Source organism: Anolis sagrei, chromosome 1 (genome assembly GCF_037176765.1).
Source record: "Anolis sagrei isolate rAnoSag1 chromosome 1, rAnoSag1.mat, whole genome shotgun sequence".
Classification (NCBI taxonomy): domain Eukaryota; kingdom Metazoa; phylum Chordata; class Lepidosauria; order Squamata; family Dactyloidae; genus Anolis; species Anolis sagrei.
This window is the reverse complement of record NC_090021.1, coordinates 80,024,608-80,038,320: the sequence shown is the minus strand read 5'-3', so window position 1 is coordinate 80,038,320 and position 13,713 is coordinate 80,024,608. Positions and strand designations below refer to the sequence as shown.

Here is a 13,713-nt window from a genome sequence, read left to right as displayed (position 1 = left end):
TGAAATCCTAAACCCTTCTAGCCCCAAGCATTTCAGAGAAGGGGGGTTCGAGACATCAGAAGTGGCTTGGCGCAGGGGAGAGGAAAAGAGATGCGCCAAGATAGGTATTCCCTCGCCCGCCCCAAAGGCCACGTTCACGTGGGGCAGAGGCAGGGAAAGGGAGGCGGGAGGGCGCGCCAACCACACAAATAAAATAAATACAGAGGAAAGGGCTCCCCTCCTCCTCCCCCCCCCCCGCCCTCTCAGGCCTCGCCCACCGCGGTTTGAGTGATAGGCGGAGGGCGCGCGAGCCCCTGAAGCGCTGAGAGCATTCTCGGAGAGCCTGCGAAGCCCCGCAACGGCCAACCGAAGGGGGAGGGGCAAGCTAGGCCGCGCGACCAAAGGCCTCCTCGCGCCACAGAACTCCGAAAGGGCGGGTGAGCGGGGAGAGCCCAACGGTCGCCAGTGAAGGTTGAGGAGGGAAGCCAACCGCCGCGCCATCCTTGCCCTCCCCGCCCGCTTCTCCTCAGCCCCTCGCCTTGCTTTGCCTCACCCTTCTCTGGCCGACCGCTCCCGCTGCAACCCTTTCACCGCTCGGCAGCCATTTCCAGCCTCGGTGGAAGGAAAAGAAATGGAGGGGGGCGGGGGAACCATCGAGAAGTTATTGCGACGCTCCAAAGAGGACGAGCGCGTCACTTCCGCTCCGGGAGAGTCAGCAAATAATCGACTCACCCCCTTTGGCGCCCTCTGGTGCCCACAGGAAAGATGGCGAGCCTCAGCCAGCGGCGCCCTTCTGTCAGAGTCACGTGACACTTCCTTCTGTTAAAGAAAGGCGGGGAGAGAGCGTGGATCTGTTCAGGTGCGCATGCGCGGGAGGCGTGGTGTTTCCTGTTTGGCAGGCAAATGGGTGGACGCGGCTTTAACAGCCATGACTCTCTTCTATGGCATCCTGGGGGTTGTAGTTTGCTGGGACACCAAAGGCCTCTTCTCTGGCAGAGAAGGATCAATCACTCACGCAACAATCTCGCATATGTCCACAAACAAGCATGTGGACAATTTCAACAGAAAGGAGGAAACCATGAAAATGAACAAAATCTGGCTACCAGTATAAAAAAAACTCTACAATTGCAATAGCGCAACAACAGAGAGGAAACAAACAAGGACATCTCATCACCTTGCAACAAAAGTTTGCCCCAGGCACAGTCAGGTCATTGTATGCTAATGAAGGTGGTCAGTTGAAACATTCACACCTAGCTCCAGCAGACAAGAGTCCTTTGTCTCACCTTGGTCATTCCACAGATCTATAAACCCCTTTTGCCAAGTTTCAACAGACCTCACTATCTCTGAGGATGCTTGCCATAGATGCAGGAGAGAATGCCTCTAGACCATGGCCATATAGCCTGAAAAAAGCTACGACAACCCAATCTCACCATAGCATTGAGCCATGATAATTGAAGCACTGTCTGATTTCTAGAGTGCAGATACAGCTATGGTCCCTCATTTTAACTTCATCACACTAGAGAAAAAAAAATCACTTGAAATCCGGTTTCTGCCTCCTGCAGCATTCTGGGGTTTGTAGTTTAGTGAGGCTGTTAAAGGCTCCTCCTTAAACTGCAAACCCCAGAATTCTGCAGGATTTAAAGTGGATTTTTTTCTCTCTCGTGTGATGAGGCCCAATTTAAAACCTTTTCAGCAGAAGGGTGACGTCGTGGGTTTTGTTTCGTTTTTCATTTTCATTGGTGGATTTTTGGTGCCTGCCGGGGTTTGGTTCCAGGGTCCCCCGTGGAAATCAGAAACACTTGACTCTAAAGTTCACTACACTGCTTCTTACCGGGCCTTTTCCTTTTTGAAATGCCTGTATGGGCCTTAGGGCAACTCCATGAATTTCATAGGATTTTCTTGGCAAGAAATGATCAGAGGTGGTGCTGCAGGTTTCTTTCTACAGCATTTTGTATGTATTGATTGACAATCTGTCAATCAATACATACAAAGACTTGGATGTTTGGACAAGCCTTTGAGAATGTCTACTCCCAATGGTCTGTGCTTATTGCCACAGCACCACACTTTCGCCCCAGGCCCTAGTTCATTCGCTAAAATGTGCACTTTCCTATTGCCTGCTCCTGTTTGCAGTTGGCTATGTTTTACGACAGTTCTTATGATAGGTTATTGGGCACTGTTTTGAGCTTAAACGTTGTTTTATATGTTATTAGAATCTTGTTTTATATTGTGTGTTTATTATGGCCCAACCTACCTGTCCGAACACATCTCCCCTTATGAACCATCTAGGACCTTAAGATCGTCTCGGGAGGCCCTGCTCTCAATCCCGCCTTCATCACAAGTATGCCTGACAGAGACGAGAGACAGGGCCTTCTCAGTGGTGGCCCCTCCGCTATGGAACGCCCTCCCTATGGATATCAGATCGTCCCCCTCCCTTTTAACATTTTGGGGGAAAAGTCAAGACATGGCTTTTTGAGCAAGTGTTTGCAAATGCAGAGTAACTGACATAGGAAAATGGAATGACTAGATGATGGCACTGGACAGTGCTTTAACAAGGAGATGCTAATGATTTGTGTTTGCATTGATTTTGTTGTGGTTTAATATTATATATTAATGATTTTAATTATATTTATTGTATTGTGAGCATCAAATTGTTGCCTTGTAACCCGCCTTGAGCTGTCTGCGGGCTGAGAAAGGCAGTATACAAATACAGTAAATTAATTAATAATTGTTTTTGGCACATTATTGATCACACATGACACACACACACACATAGAGAGAGGGAGAGCTTTGGGTAGCATAAGAAAGTGTTAACACCCATGTGGCGTTTGTTTTGCTATCTGTGCCCATGTTCAGAAGATTTCACCTCACTTTCTGTCCTTGCGAGAATTAGATTTTGAAACATCTGGCTTGCTGTGGAAACAAGGATGGATGCTAAAGTGTCAGTTGAGACACTTTTTCTCTCCATGATACCTCTTTTATGAATGAATTTCCCTTCCATGGGATAGATTTCTCTCACTTCCTGTTGTCTCACCCTCTATTATTATTATTATTATTATTATTATTATTATTATTATTATTATTATCTTTATTTGTACCCTGCTAGCATCTCCCGAAGGATTCGATGCGGCTTACACAGGCCGAAGCCCCAAAACACAATACAACAATACAATACCTGAACCAAATTAAAAACAGTTAAGCAGAGAACAAAAACAGTAACAATACAACAAGACACTATTAAAACTGGGCCGGCCAGAGTAGTGGGTACAGGATTAAAAGTGCTGATGTGGCAGGAGGAATGTAGGATTGTAAAATAAGTGCAGTGTGCAGTGATCTTGGTTCTACTAAAGTGCTTCTAGGACTTGGTATTGGGGGTTCCTAATCTGAAAAGGCACATCGGAACAGCCAGGCCTTCAAGTTCTTTCTGAAGACTGCCAGCGAAGGGGCCTGTCTAAGGTCTTTTGGGAGGGCGTTCCAGAGTCGGGGGGCCACCACAGAAAAGGCCCTGTCTCGCGTCCCCACCAAGCGCACTTGCGACGCGGGCGGGATCACGAGCAGGGCCTCTCCAGATGACCGGAGTGAACGTGTGGGTTCATAAATGGAGATGCGGTCACGCAGGCAGGGTGGTCCCAAACCGTTCAGGGCTTTGTAGGTAAACACCTGCACCTTAAATTGGGCTCGGAAAATAAACGGCAGCCAGTGGAGCTCCTTAAACAGGAGGGTTGACCTCTCTCTGTAATGAGCCCCGGTTAACATCCTGGCTGTTGCCTGTTGGACCAGTTGGAATTTCCGAGCCGTTTTCAAGGGCAGCCCTACGTAGAGCGCATTGCAGTAGTCCAATCTAGAGGTGACCAAGGCATGGACCACCCCGGCCAGATCAGCCTTCACGAGGTACGGTCGCAGCTGGCGCACAAGTCTCAATTGTGCAAAAGCCCTCCTGGACACCGCCAACGCCTGGGCCTCAAGCGTGAGCGATGAGTCCAAGAGGACTCCCAAACTGTGGACCTGTGGCTTCAGTGGGAGTGTAACCCCGTCCAGCACAGGTTGCCACCCTATACCCCGATCCGGTTTACAATCGACCAGGAGGACCTCTGTCTTGTCGGGATTGATCTTCAGCTTGTTCATCCTCATCCAGATAGACACAGCGGCCAGGCACTCGTCCAGCACCCGAGAGGCCTCCTTGGAATTAGGTGGAAAAGAGTAGTAGAGTTGTGTGTCATCTGTGTAGAGATGGCACCCAACTCCAAAACTCCGGATGACCTCTCCCAGCGGTTTCATGTAGATGTTAAAAAGCATGGGAGACAGAATAGAGCCTTGCGGGACCCCACAGGTCAAAGGCCAGGGATCCGAGGAGGCATCTCCCAGCTTCACCATCTGGGTTCGTCCCTCCAGGAAGGGCTGGAGCCACAACAGAACCGTACCCCCGAGACCCATCATTTATAACTATGAGTCACTTGTAAGTTGGATGTTTGCAGCTTGGAGGCCGTTTGTATAATTATCTTTAATGAAAAAGAAAGTTATATGTTTTTCATCCAAAATTTCGAGCTTCATCCTCCCCCCCGCAGGCCTAGATGACGAAGGGGATGGTTTATTACTAACCTGAACTTTGAGATAAGAACACTTTGCAGTCAGCACTGAATTTTATCATGCAAATACATACTCTGTAAATAACATCAATTAAACTGTTTTGTTGTTATTGTGTGCCTTCAAGTCATTTCCAACTTATGGCACTATAAGGCAGGCCTATCATGGGGTTTTCTGTGACTTGCTTTATGTCACACAGTGGGCTGTCGTGGCCAAGTAGGGATTTGAACCCAATTCTCCACAGTGGTAGCCTAACATTCAAGCCACTATACCAAGGGTCCCCAAACTAAGGCCTGCAGGCCAGATGCAGCCCTCCAAGGTCAGTTACCACCCTCACCCCACTCTAAACTTCACACTGAAACAACTTGAAGACACACAGCAACAACAATCCTAAGCTTGACGGTCTCATCAGCCTTTGAAATACAGGTAAGTTTATGTTGGCTAAAAGTATTCTTCATTTTAAATATTGTATTTTTCTCCTTTTTTTGAACTACAAATAAGACATTTGCAATGTGCACAGATTTAGTGTGAGTGGAGGACATAATGTCCTCCTTTGGTGTAATAAAACTTAGCTGCCCGGCAGGCCTTTGCATTTAGAATCACTGTTGGAGACTGCACTCTCCAGGATATGGTGTGAATTCCTTCTGACCTGCTCTGGAGAGAATTTCTCAGTAGACCATTTATATTCTGTAAATTTACTTTCAAAGACCAGAACTAAAATTTATATTTAGCTCACTTGTTTCGCAGTATTCTATATGTTTTCTATGTCCTGATCGAGACCTGGAGAGAATGGCTGTATCATCTGCATACAGCAGGATGGGAACCCTCCTTTTACCTAGTGTGCATAGAAATTCATCAATTTTTTAAAAACTATAGTCCTGCCCCACAGTAGTCTGAGGGGCCATGAGCCAGCCCTCAGCATGGAAAATTTAAGGACCCCTGCACTACACTTAAGTAGCACATAAATATGTCATAGTGACAGGTGAACAGACTCTCATTGATTGCAGCAGATGTCCAGTAAGGAAGGTCTGGAAGACTTTTATGATCCTCATTTGTCCCATAAATTAGGCGATATGTAGGGATAGTGAATATAGTCACCAGAGTCTAACTCTAGGCTATGTATTCATAAACACCCAATAGGAGTTCAGATTCCATTATATTTAATTTGCTGTGGTTATCACCTACAGAGTATGCTCTGTATTCTGAATCACTGTACCACTGAAATACCTTGTTCTCCAGAAATCTCACGCCTTTTGTGTGCTATACACATTGTAAGTCAGATATTCCTCATCATCTCAGATTTGGAGATGATTCATGGATGTCATCAGCTGAGGTCTTCTTGGCAAAGTGCATTAATTTATGAAGCAGAAACATTTTTTCTATGATTTATTTTGTACGGAACAAAATTAATAAATACATTATCTAGAATAACAACAGGTTTTCATTTCATCCATGAAAAAATAATGCTTTTGATTTTTCACATTTTAAAACCTGCTGTGTTATTTTATTTTCAAGAGCAAATGAAAGAAGACAGTACTGATGCCTAAATATACAGAATGTCCATGTAGGAGTTACATTTACAAGAACCTGATACAGAAGCCTATATTTTGCCCCCATAATTAAGAGTTCTCTGCAATAATATTTAAACCAACAGGTTTAAATAAAAGAAACAACACCGCAGTAGCCCTACTTGTAGAGCACTGAGGCATTTACTTTTCAAGTATTCAATCAGTAAAATGTAAAAAGATTCATCTCTGATTTTACATTATACCTTTAAAAACCAAATACCCACCTTCAAAACCAAACCAACAGGTCCATTATCCCAGTAATCAACTCATCGGTGTTAGAATCCAGTTAATCTTTTCTCTCTCTTCAGGAATGCAGAAAATAGCCATTATGCTAATTGACGGAACTTGCCAGATAAAAGCAAATTATGAAAGATGAAACATGATTTTTCTAGTATTGAGATCTATTTGATAGAAAGATAATCCAAGTCTATTCCCGATAAATTCTTCTGCTGGTTTTACTATCGTCTTTAAAAAACAAACAAACACAGAGATGTCCAAGCAATCCGTAGAAAATTCAAGAGTGTGAAAAGGACAACACTCCTTCATAGAATGGAAGGACTCCATTGGTGCCAGAGGCCTTTATGTTGCCTTTGGTAATTCATTGGTGGGAATCAGACCACCTCTACAAGGAAAGGAAAGAACAAATTAGCAAAGACAACAGGTATTTACCAAGGGTGAAGTGAAGTGCACTTTTAACATCAACAACAATAGTTTGGACCCTGCATCCCTATGAACAGAATTTTACTTGAAGTGAGGTAAGAAGAAGACGTCTTCCTCCCTTATGTCTCTGTGTCTCTTCTGAAAGGTTATGAGACCCTCTCTTAAACAGTATGGAAGCTATAAGGGAGAAATTCACAAAACCTACACCCACCATTCTTCTAAAGGAGGGATAAGAAAAGAGAAGATTGTGGCCTGAATATGGTCCCCAAAGCTACTTTTAAAAAACCCTGTGGTGGTCAATGGCAAGGACACAGCTTCAACAATGTTGAATTCTTGATCAGAAAAAGATACTGTCACGGCTACATCTCATCATGAAAGATGAGACAAGTTTTCTTGTCTGTCTGTCTCAAAAAGTCAGAAAGATAAACTTGTCATCTAACTTTCCTTTTTTTTTTTTGTCGTGTCTGGAGCGACTTGAGAAACTGCACTTTCCTATGAACAAAACCCACTGGCTTCTTAAAAAGCACATGCTTGTATAGTCAAAAAATACATTTATGCGTGGAAGCATTTTCCATTGAATTCACTGGTTGCAGAAGAAGCTTAGGTTTGGAACCTTTTTCCATTGAATTCATTCATTTTAGTCTCATATTGGTGCCATAAACTACAAGTTGAGTGAAAGTAATCTTCTGGCCCCTATGCTCTCTTTAATCTCATATTTAGGCTGTATTTTGATGCAAAATCAAATCAATATATATATTTTTAATATAGGGCGTTTATAATTCAGTCCTTGCTCTGGACCTGTTTATAAACTAAAGCCAGACATTTGCTAGATTCTGCTGAGATGCTACACTTCGCTCTAATAAGAAATTAGATGTTTTAAAGCAGCTAAAGGCAAACATACCTGCTGTTTGATGTGTCTGAACATTGTCTACCTGAGGCAACGGCCCTAGTGTCCCCTTCTCTTCAAAGGCCAAAATGGGGGTCAAAGGAATGGCAGCACTTTCCTTCTCATCATTGTTCATGGCATCCAATCTGGATGGTTTTGTTCCCATGGGTAAGTTGATGAGCTCCTCAAAGTTTTCATTCTGCATAGTCACTCCATTTTCATTTGGATGCTTTCCTGGGTTAAGATTACTGAAATACATGAAATGAGTAATGGACTGAGATTAAAAAAAAAAAAACCAATTTCATTGGTGAGTTTTTTTTATACAATCTAAATTTATCGAAACCTTAGCAGGCGCGTCATTTTATAGAGTACAGATGCCATTAAGGTATTTATGTATGATCCAGGCAAAGTAGGCAACTGCATTACTGTATCTTTTTGCTTAGGTCATTCATAGGATGTCTGTTATTACCTTTCTTGAAGCATGAAAAAGTGTAATTTTCTCAATATTACCCGGTGAGGTTTTTTATGGTTGAGTGGGGACCCTGGTCACCCAGAGTCCTAATCTAGCCCAAAAAGTAATAACTGACTATTTATTGAATAATGTTTGTAGGTCATGAAAACTGGAATCCAGAAGTATAGCACAGACAAAATGTCATATACTTAAGCACTTTCACTTGATGAAATCAATGAGATTTAATATTGCTTGTGACTGAATCACGTCCCAATTTAGTCACCAGTTTTTGCAGATTTGGAATTCAACTCCAATCCCAGCCTACAAAATGGGGTATCATTATGTGTCTATTTTACTTGGAAGATAGCCCTTGTAATGTTGACTAGGAGTTAATACCAGGTAAACAAAAATCAGTGCCTTCCTCCTCCACTAATAATTATCATATAACTTTCTTTCTTTGGCAGATCACCACTGGATACAATCCAAAACTGAGTGGTAGAACACAAGGGCTGCAAACTGAACCTCTGGCACATCTAATCATAGAACGAATAGTCAACTTGTGGCCCTCCAGATGTTGCTGGGCAGAATTTCACCATCCACAACAAGCATGGCCAGTGATCCAGGTAAATGTGAACTGCCATGTAACAACATCAGAGTGGCCATTTATCACCTTCCACAGAACTGAATGGATAAGAGGCAGCAGAGCTGAGAAAAACCTTTGCTAGAGGACTTTGGAAGCACTGCTGAAAGGAATAGAAAAATATTTAGACAAAAGTGCAACTACATTAGTTTGATTGCAGAGATTTGTCAGGCATTAATTAAGCAGATTGAGTTACAATGCAGGTTTTAAGCTTAATGTTGTATGTGTTTAAGGCATTCAATAACTGCCATATGTAAGCTGCCTTGAGTCCCTCTTGGGGTAGAGAAAGGCGAGGTATAAATAGGGTAAATAAATAAATAAACTTCTAGCACTTAAAGCATGGTAATGAAGGTGCTGTAAAAACCAAATAACTCAAATATCCTTGCAAATGTGATATGAGCATCTTTATTTTAGGCTACTAGGACCCTCCGCTGGTTTCTTTTCAAGTAGTATCCTCTGTGGTGTCTATATAATTTACAGGATTTTGAAAATATAGTCTATAATTAGCATCACTTGGTTTCAGTTTGAACAGATAGATAATAGTTACATGCATAGATAAATAGTGGCAGCAGGTGGCAGATTCTAATTAATCTGAAGCACAATCAAATTTTGGCAGCTGTAAATTTTTCTTGCTATGCTGCAGATATTTCTATTTTAAGGAAATTAATTTAGTGTTATGGCCGAGGAGTGGATTAATCATTTGGTTGCCACTGTTACTTTGGGTACCCATTTATGGACATCTGTGGGAGAAGACTGCGATGTTTTGAACAAAAAGAGCTCACAAGCCATGAATGCACACTGTACAACTCTCTTTACCAAAGTACATCTTGACCAGTGTGAAGGAGAGAATAGTTCTCTCTCCAGCCAGCAAAAAAGGTGCTTTCTCCACAGCCTTTAAAAAAAAGATGTCATACAAGGAAGAGCTGCAGAGCAGAAAAAATACCTTCCAACACCCACAGAGTGCAACAATCTTGTGGGAAAAGTGTAGGAGGGCTTATGGCTGAAATTACTTCCTCTAACTCAGGGGTCCTCAAACTTTTTAAACAGAGGGCCAGGTCACAGTCCCTCAAACTGTTGGAGGGCCGGATTATAATTTGAAAAATCTATATAAATAAAAATGTAATGTTCATTTGTGGGATTAACATAACTCAAAAACCACTGGACGAATTGACACCAAATTTGGACAAAATATATCTATCAGGCCAACGAGTGACCATCCGCCATAAAAACACTGAAAAACACAGTGGAAGAGACTTAAAAAGCAACCTCCCCCCAAAAAAATACATTACAATGCATGCACAAAACCACATATATATATATATACACAAACACACACATCTATGTATATACACACACAAAACGCATACACAGAAAGGGGGAAAGAAGGAAGGAAAGGGAGAGAAGGAGGCAAAGAAGGAGGGAAGGAGAGAAAGAAGGAAAGAAAGAAGGATAGAGAAGGAAGGAGAGAAGGAGGGAGAGAAAGAGAGAGAAAGAGGGAAAGAAGAGGGAAGGAGAGAAAGAAGGAAAGAAAGAAGGATAGAGAAGGAAGGAAGGAGAGAAATAAAGAGGGAAAGAAGAAGGGAAGAAGGAGGGAAGGAAAAAAGAAGGGTAGAGAATGAAGGAAGGAGAGAAGGAGTGAGAGAAAGAGAGAAAGAGGGAAAGAAGTGGGAAGGAGAGAAAGAAGGAAAGAAAGAAGGGTAGAGAAGGAAGGAGAGAAATAAAGAGGGAAAGAAGGAGGGAAGGAAAAAAGGGTAGAGAATGAAGGAAGGAGAGAAGGAGAGAGAGAAAGAGGGAAAGAAAGAGGGAAAGATGAAAAGAAAGAAGGGAGAAGGAGAGAAAGAAGGAAAGAAAGAAGGGGAGAGAAGGAAGGGAGAGAAAAGAGAGAAAGAAGGAGGGAAGGAAAGAAAGAAGGGTAGAGAATGAAGGAAGGAGAGAAGGAGGGAGAGAAAGAGAGAAGAGGGAAAGAAGAAGGGAAAGAAGGAAGGAGAGAAAGAAGGAAAGAAAGAAGGGTAGAGAAGGAAGGAAGGAAGGAAGGAAGGAGAGAAGGAGAGAAGGAGAGAAGGAGGGAGAGAAAGAGAGAAAGAAAGGGAAAGAAGAAGGGGGAAAAGGAGGGAAGGAGAGAAAGAAGGAAAGCAAGAAAGAAGGGTAGAGACGGAAGGAAGGTGAGAAGGAGGGAGAGAAAGAGGGAAAGAAGGAGGGGGGAGGAGAAAAGGAAAGAAAAAAGGTAGAGAAGGAAGGAGAGAAGGAAATAAAAAAGTGAAAGAGGGAAAGAAGGAGAGAAGGAACGAAAAAGAGAAAGAGGGAGGGAAGGAAGGAAGGAAGGAAAGAGACAAGGAAGGATGGAACCAAAGAGAGAACTTCAGGAGAGAATACTTCTGGAACACAGCCATACAGCCCAAAATCTACAACCCAGATGGTGTCTGTGTGTGTGTGTGTGAAGGGAGGGGGTTCTTGCCCAGCAGAGAAGGAGGAAGAAGAAGAGGAGGAGGAGGGTCTTGGCGGGTGCTTCCCTGGTGGAAGGAGACCCCTCCGTCCCTCCCTCGCTCCCTCCGCACTGACCTTGCCTTGCAGGGAAGCCCATGGAGTCCCCGCCCTGGCAGGCAGAGGCTTGGGAGGCGCACCATGCCTGGGACGCTGCTGCTGCTCCGCCTGGCTCTGCTCTGCAGAAGCACTCAGCTCGTGGTCCCTTCCCGGAGGCAGAAGAGCCGGCAGGGCCTAGGGAGGCAGAGGACGAAGCGGCCCCAAAGCTGCTTCGCCCGCCGCCTCCCCCCCCCCCTTCTCCTGCCGTCGGGATGAGGCCAGACCCCTTCCTGAAGGCAGGAGAAGAGCCGGCTGGGCCCAGGGAGGAGGAGGAGGAGGAAGCGGTCCCGAAGCTGCTTCGCCCACCACCTCCCCCACCTTCTCCACACCCCGCGGGCCGGATAAATGCCCTCGGGGGGCCGGATCCGGCCCCCGGGCCTTAGTTTGGGGACCCCTGCTCTAACTAAAGTGAATAGAAAACACAATGGGTAAATGGATCCGCATTGTTGGACAGTACCCAGATTGAAATCTACATGTAGTAAGGACACCAGAGCATTTCCATGTCAATATGACAGTGAATCTGTTTCAGACTAGGTTATTGAAGATGCCGAACCTATGTTGTATGTATATAGATTTCAGTAACTTGGGTTCCTGTAAAGTTTGGATTGAAACTCAGAGGAGATTTGTGATAATACTGACATGAAAACCACCAGCCATAGCAAAGAATACAAGTTCATATTCACACACAAAATTCAACAATATGCTTTAAACTCTTGGTGCCTGGTTGTGGCTATACCATTTCAGAAACATTGCATATGGAATGTTTTAATCTTCTGAAAGATAACTGAAGTCATGCTGCATTATTTTTTTGAGATTACAGAAAGCCAAAAAAGGAAATGAGATCAAATTTCAGTGAGTTATTGAGAGAAAGGCAGGATATAAATGAATAAAATAGCAATAACACCAACACCCTATTACAAAACCAGCGGAAGATCTCTAACCTATTCAAACTCTTAAAGTATTGGTCTCCAGCCATTAAAGTATCGGTCTCTAGGCAGGATAGAAATATCGTAAATAAATAAATAAATACATAGAATGCTGAAAATGTATAGGGAGTTAACTAATATGTTTCCAGCTGCAATGAAGGATCAGCTACACTGTCTGAGGACACTATTTAAAATCAATTGTTGCTTGACTCCAAGTCATTTCTGACTTATGGTGACCCTAAGGCAACCCTAACACCGAGGTTTTTGGGGATGAGAGTGTATGACTTGCCCAGTTCTACTGATGCTAAAGGGATTTTAAAAATTAGAGGCATGCTGGGGGTCATGTAATGCATAACATTATGGCTCAATTGTTGCCTATTATTATAATATCTGCAGCATGTTTTCAATACTAACAAGCTACAGATAGAAGAAAGGGGCTTTTAAAGTTCTCATTAATTTTTTTTAAAGGAGATGCTCTTATCTACTAGGAGACAAATGATGATTTCAAATATTACTTGGCTACAAGTTTTGATCACAGAAAATTGGCCTGACACAGACGAGAGCCCAGAGGGTTTGACAAGGGGGATGGAAAGCAGATGAAGGCAGGGTAAAACCTTTTTATTCAGACAGGCTTTTAAAGATGATGTTTTTTAATTTAAATTCAGGGGGTGCTGTGGTTTTTAAATTTGCATTTGTTCTAATTGTTTTTAACTGTGGATTTTTAAATACTGTTTATATTTACTCCTGTTTTAATGTTTGCATATTTGTATATTTTTAATTGTTATGCTGATGCTTTTATGTTAAGCTGCTTTGAATTCCCTTCAGGAGAGATAAAACAAGGTATAAATAAATATAATAATAATGATGATGATGATGATGATGATAATAATGCTGAAAATGGTATTGAAAGAAACATGTGTGATTTGCTTTAATATCCTTTAACCTTGGTTAAAAGAAAACATCAGACATGATTAAACAAACCTGTGCTTTCAAATAGTCTCATGTTTCTCACCTGTCTAGGTTGACTGTGGGCTCGTGAGATATGAGCACATGTGTATGGGTTACCACTTCCCCGTTGCGTGGAGATTCTGGCACATGTTGAACCTGAGACCCCATGACGGGGCTTAACGGAGATGTAGGGCTGCTTGCTGACAGGGAAGAAGAAAAATACAAGTTGTCTCTGCATTATTTGACAGAAAGGATGTGTGTATTTCAGTTTAATCACACATTCATATTTTCTGACCATTTTTTTTTGTAGAAAAATGTAATGGCTCAAACTTCCTCTGACCTATGGGGCTCCCCATATCCAGCCATGGGAACTGAACTGATGGACTGGATAGAATTACCAGCCCACTTCTACTATTGGTTGTGATGGGATGACAGACTCCATCAGTGAAAGGACTGGAATGGTTCTGTACTGTTTATCATGGGCTTCATCATTT

At 43.1% G+C, this 13,713-nt stretch overlaps 2 protein-coding genes across 18 annotated transcripts in view; both read right to left on the bottom strand.

Annotated features, from left to right (window-relative positions):
• BCLAF1 (BCL2 associated transcription factor 1) overlaps window positions 1-664 on the bottom strand; it is a 31,776-nt gene extending 31,112 nt beyond the window's left edge. For 4 of the 9 annotated variants that reach the window (XR_009629916.2, XR_009629917.2, XR_009629918.2 and 1 more), the window contains exon 1: window positions 533-664. The gene's annotated coding sequence lies outside the window, so the exon portion shown is untranslated. The remainder of the gene's footprint in view (window positions 1-532) is intronic. The other 5 variants (XR_009629915.2, XM_060753419.2, XM_060753421.2 and 2 more) reach the window with 2 other exon arrangements.
• Window positions 1-13,713, bottom strand: part of MAP7 (microtubule associated protein 7) — a 157,488-nt gene that overhangs the window by 657 nt on the left and 143,118 nt on the right. For 8 of the 9 annotated variants that reach the window (XM_067466538.1, XM_060753425.2, XM_067466537.1 and 5 more), the window contains 3 exons: window positions 13,284-13,419; window positions 7,690-7,922; window positions 5,932-6,750 (listed from right to left, as the gene is read on the bottom strand). In XM_067466538.1, coding sequence (XP_067322639.1) covers window positions 6,740-6,750; window positions 7,690-7,922; window positions 13,284-13,419 — 380 coding nt within the window. In that variant the 3' untranslated portion in view covers window positions 5,932-6,739. Of the gene's footprint in view, window positions 1-5,931; window positions 6,751-7,689; window positions 7,923-13,283; window positions 13,420-13,713 lie in introns of those variants that run through there. The other variant, XM_067466555.1, reaches the window with a different exon arrangement.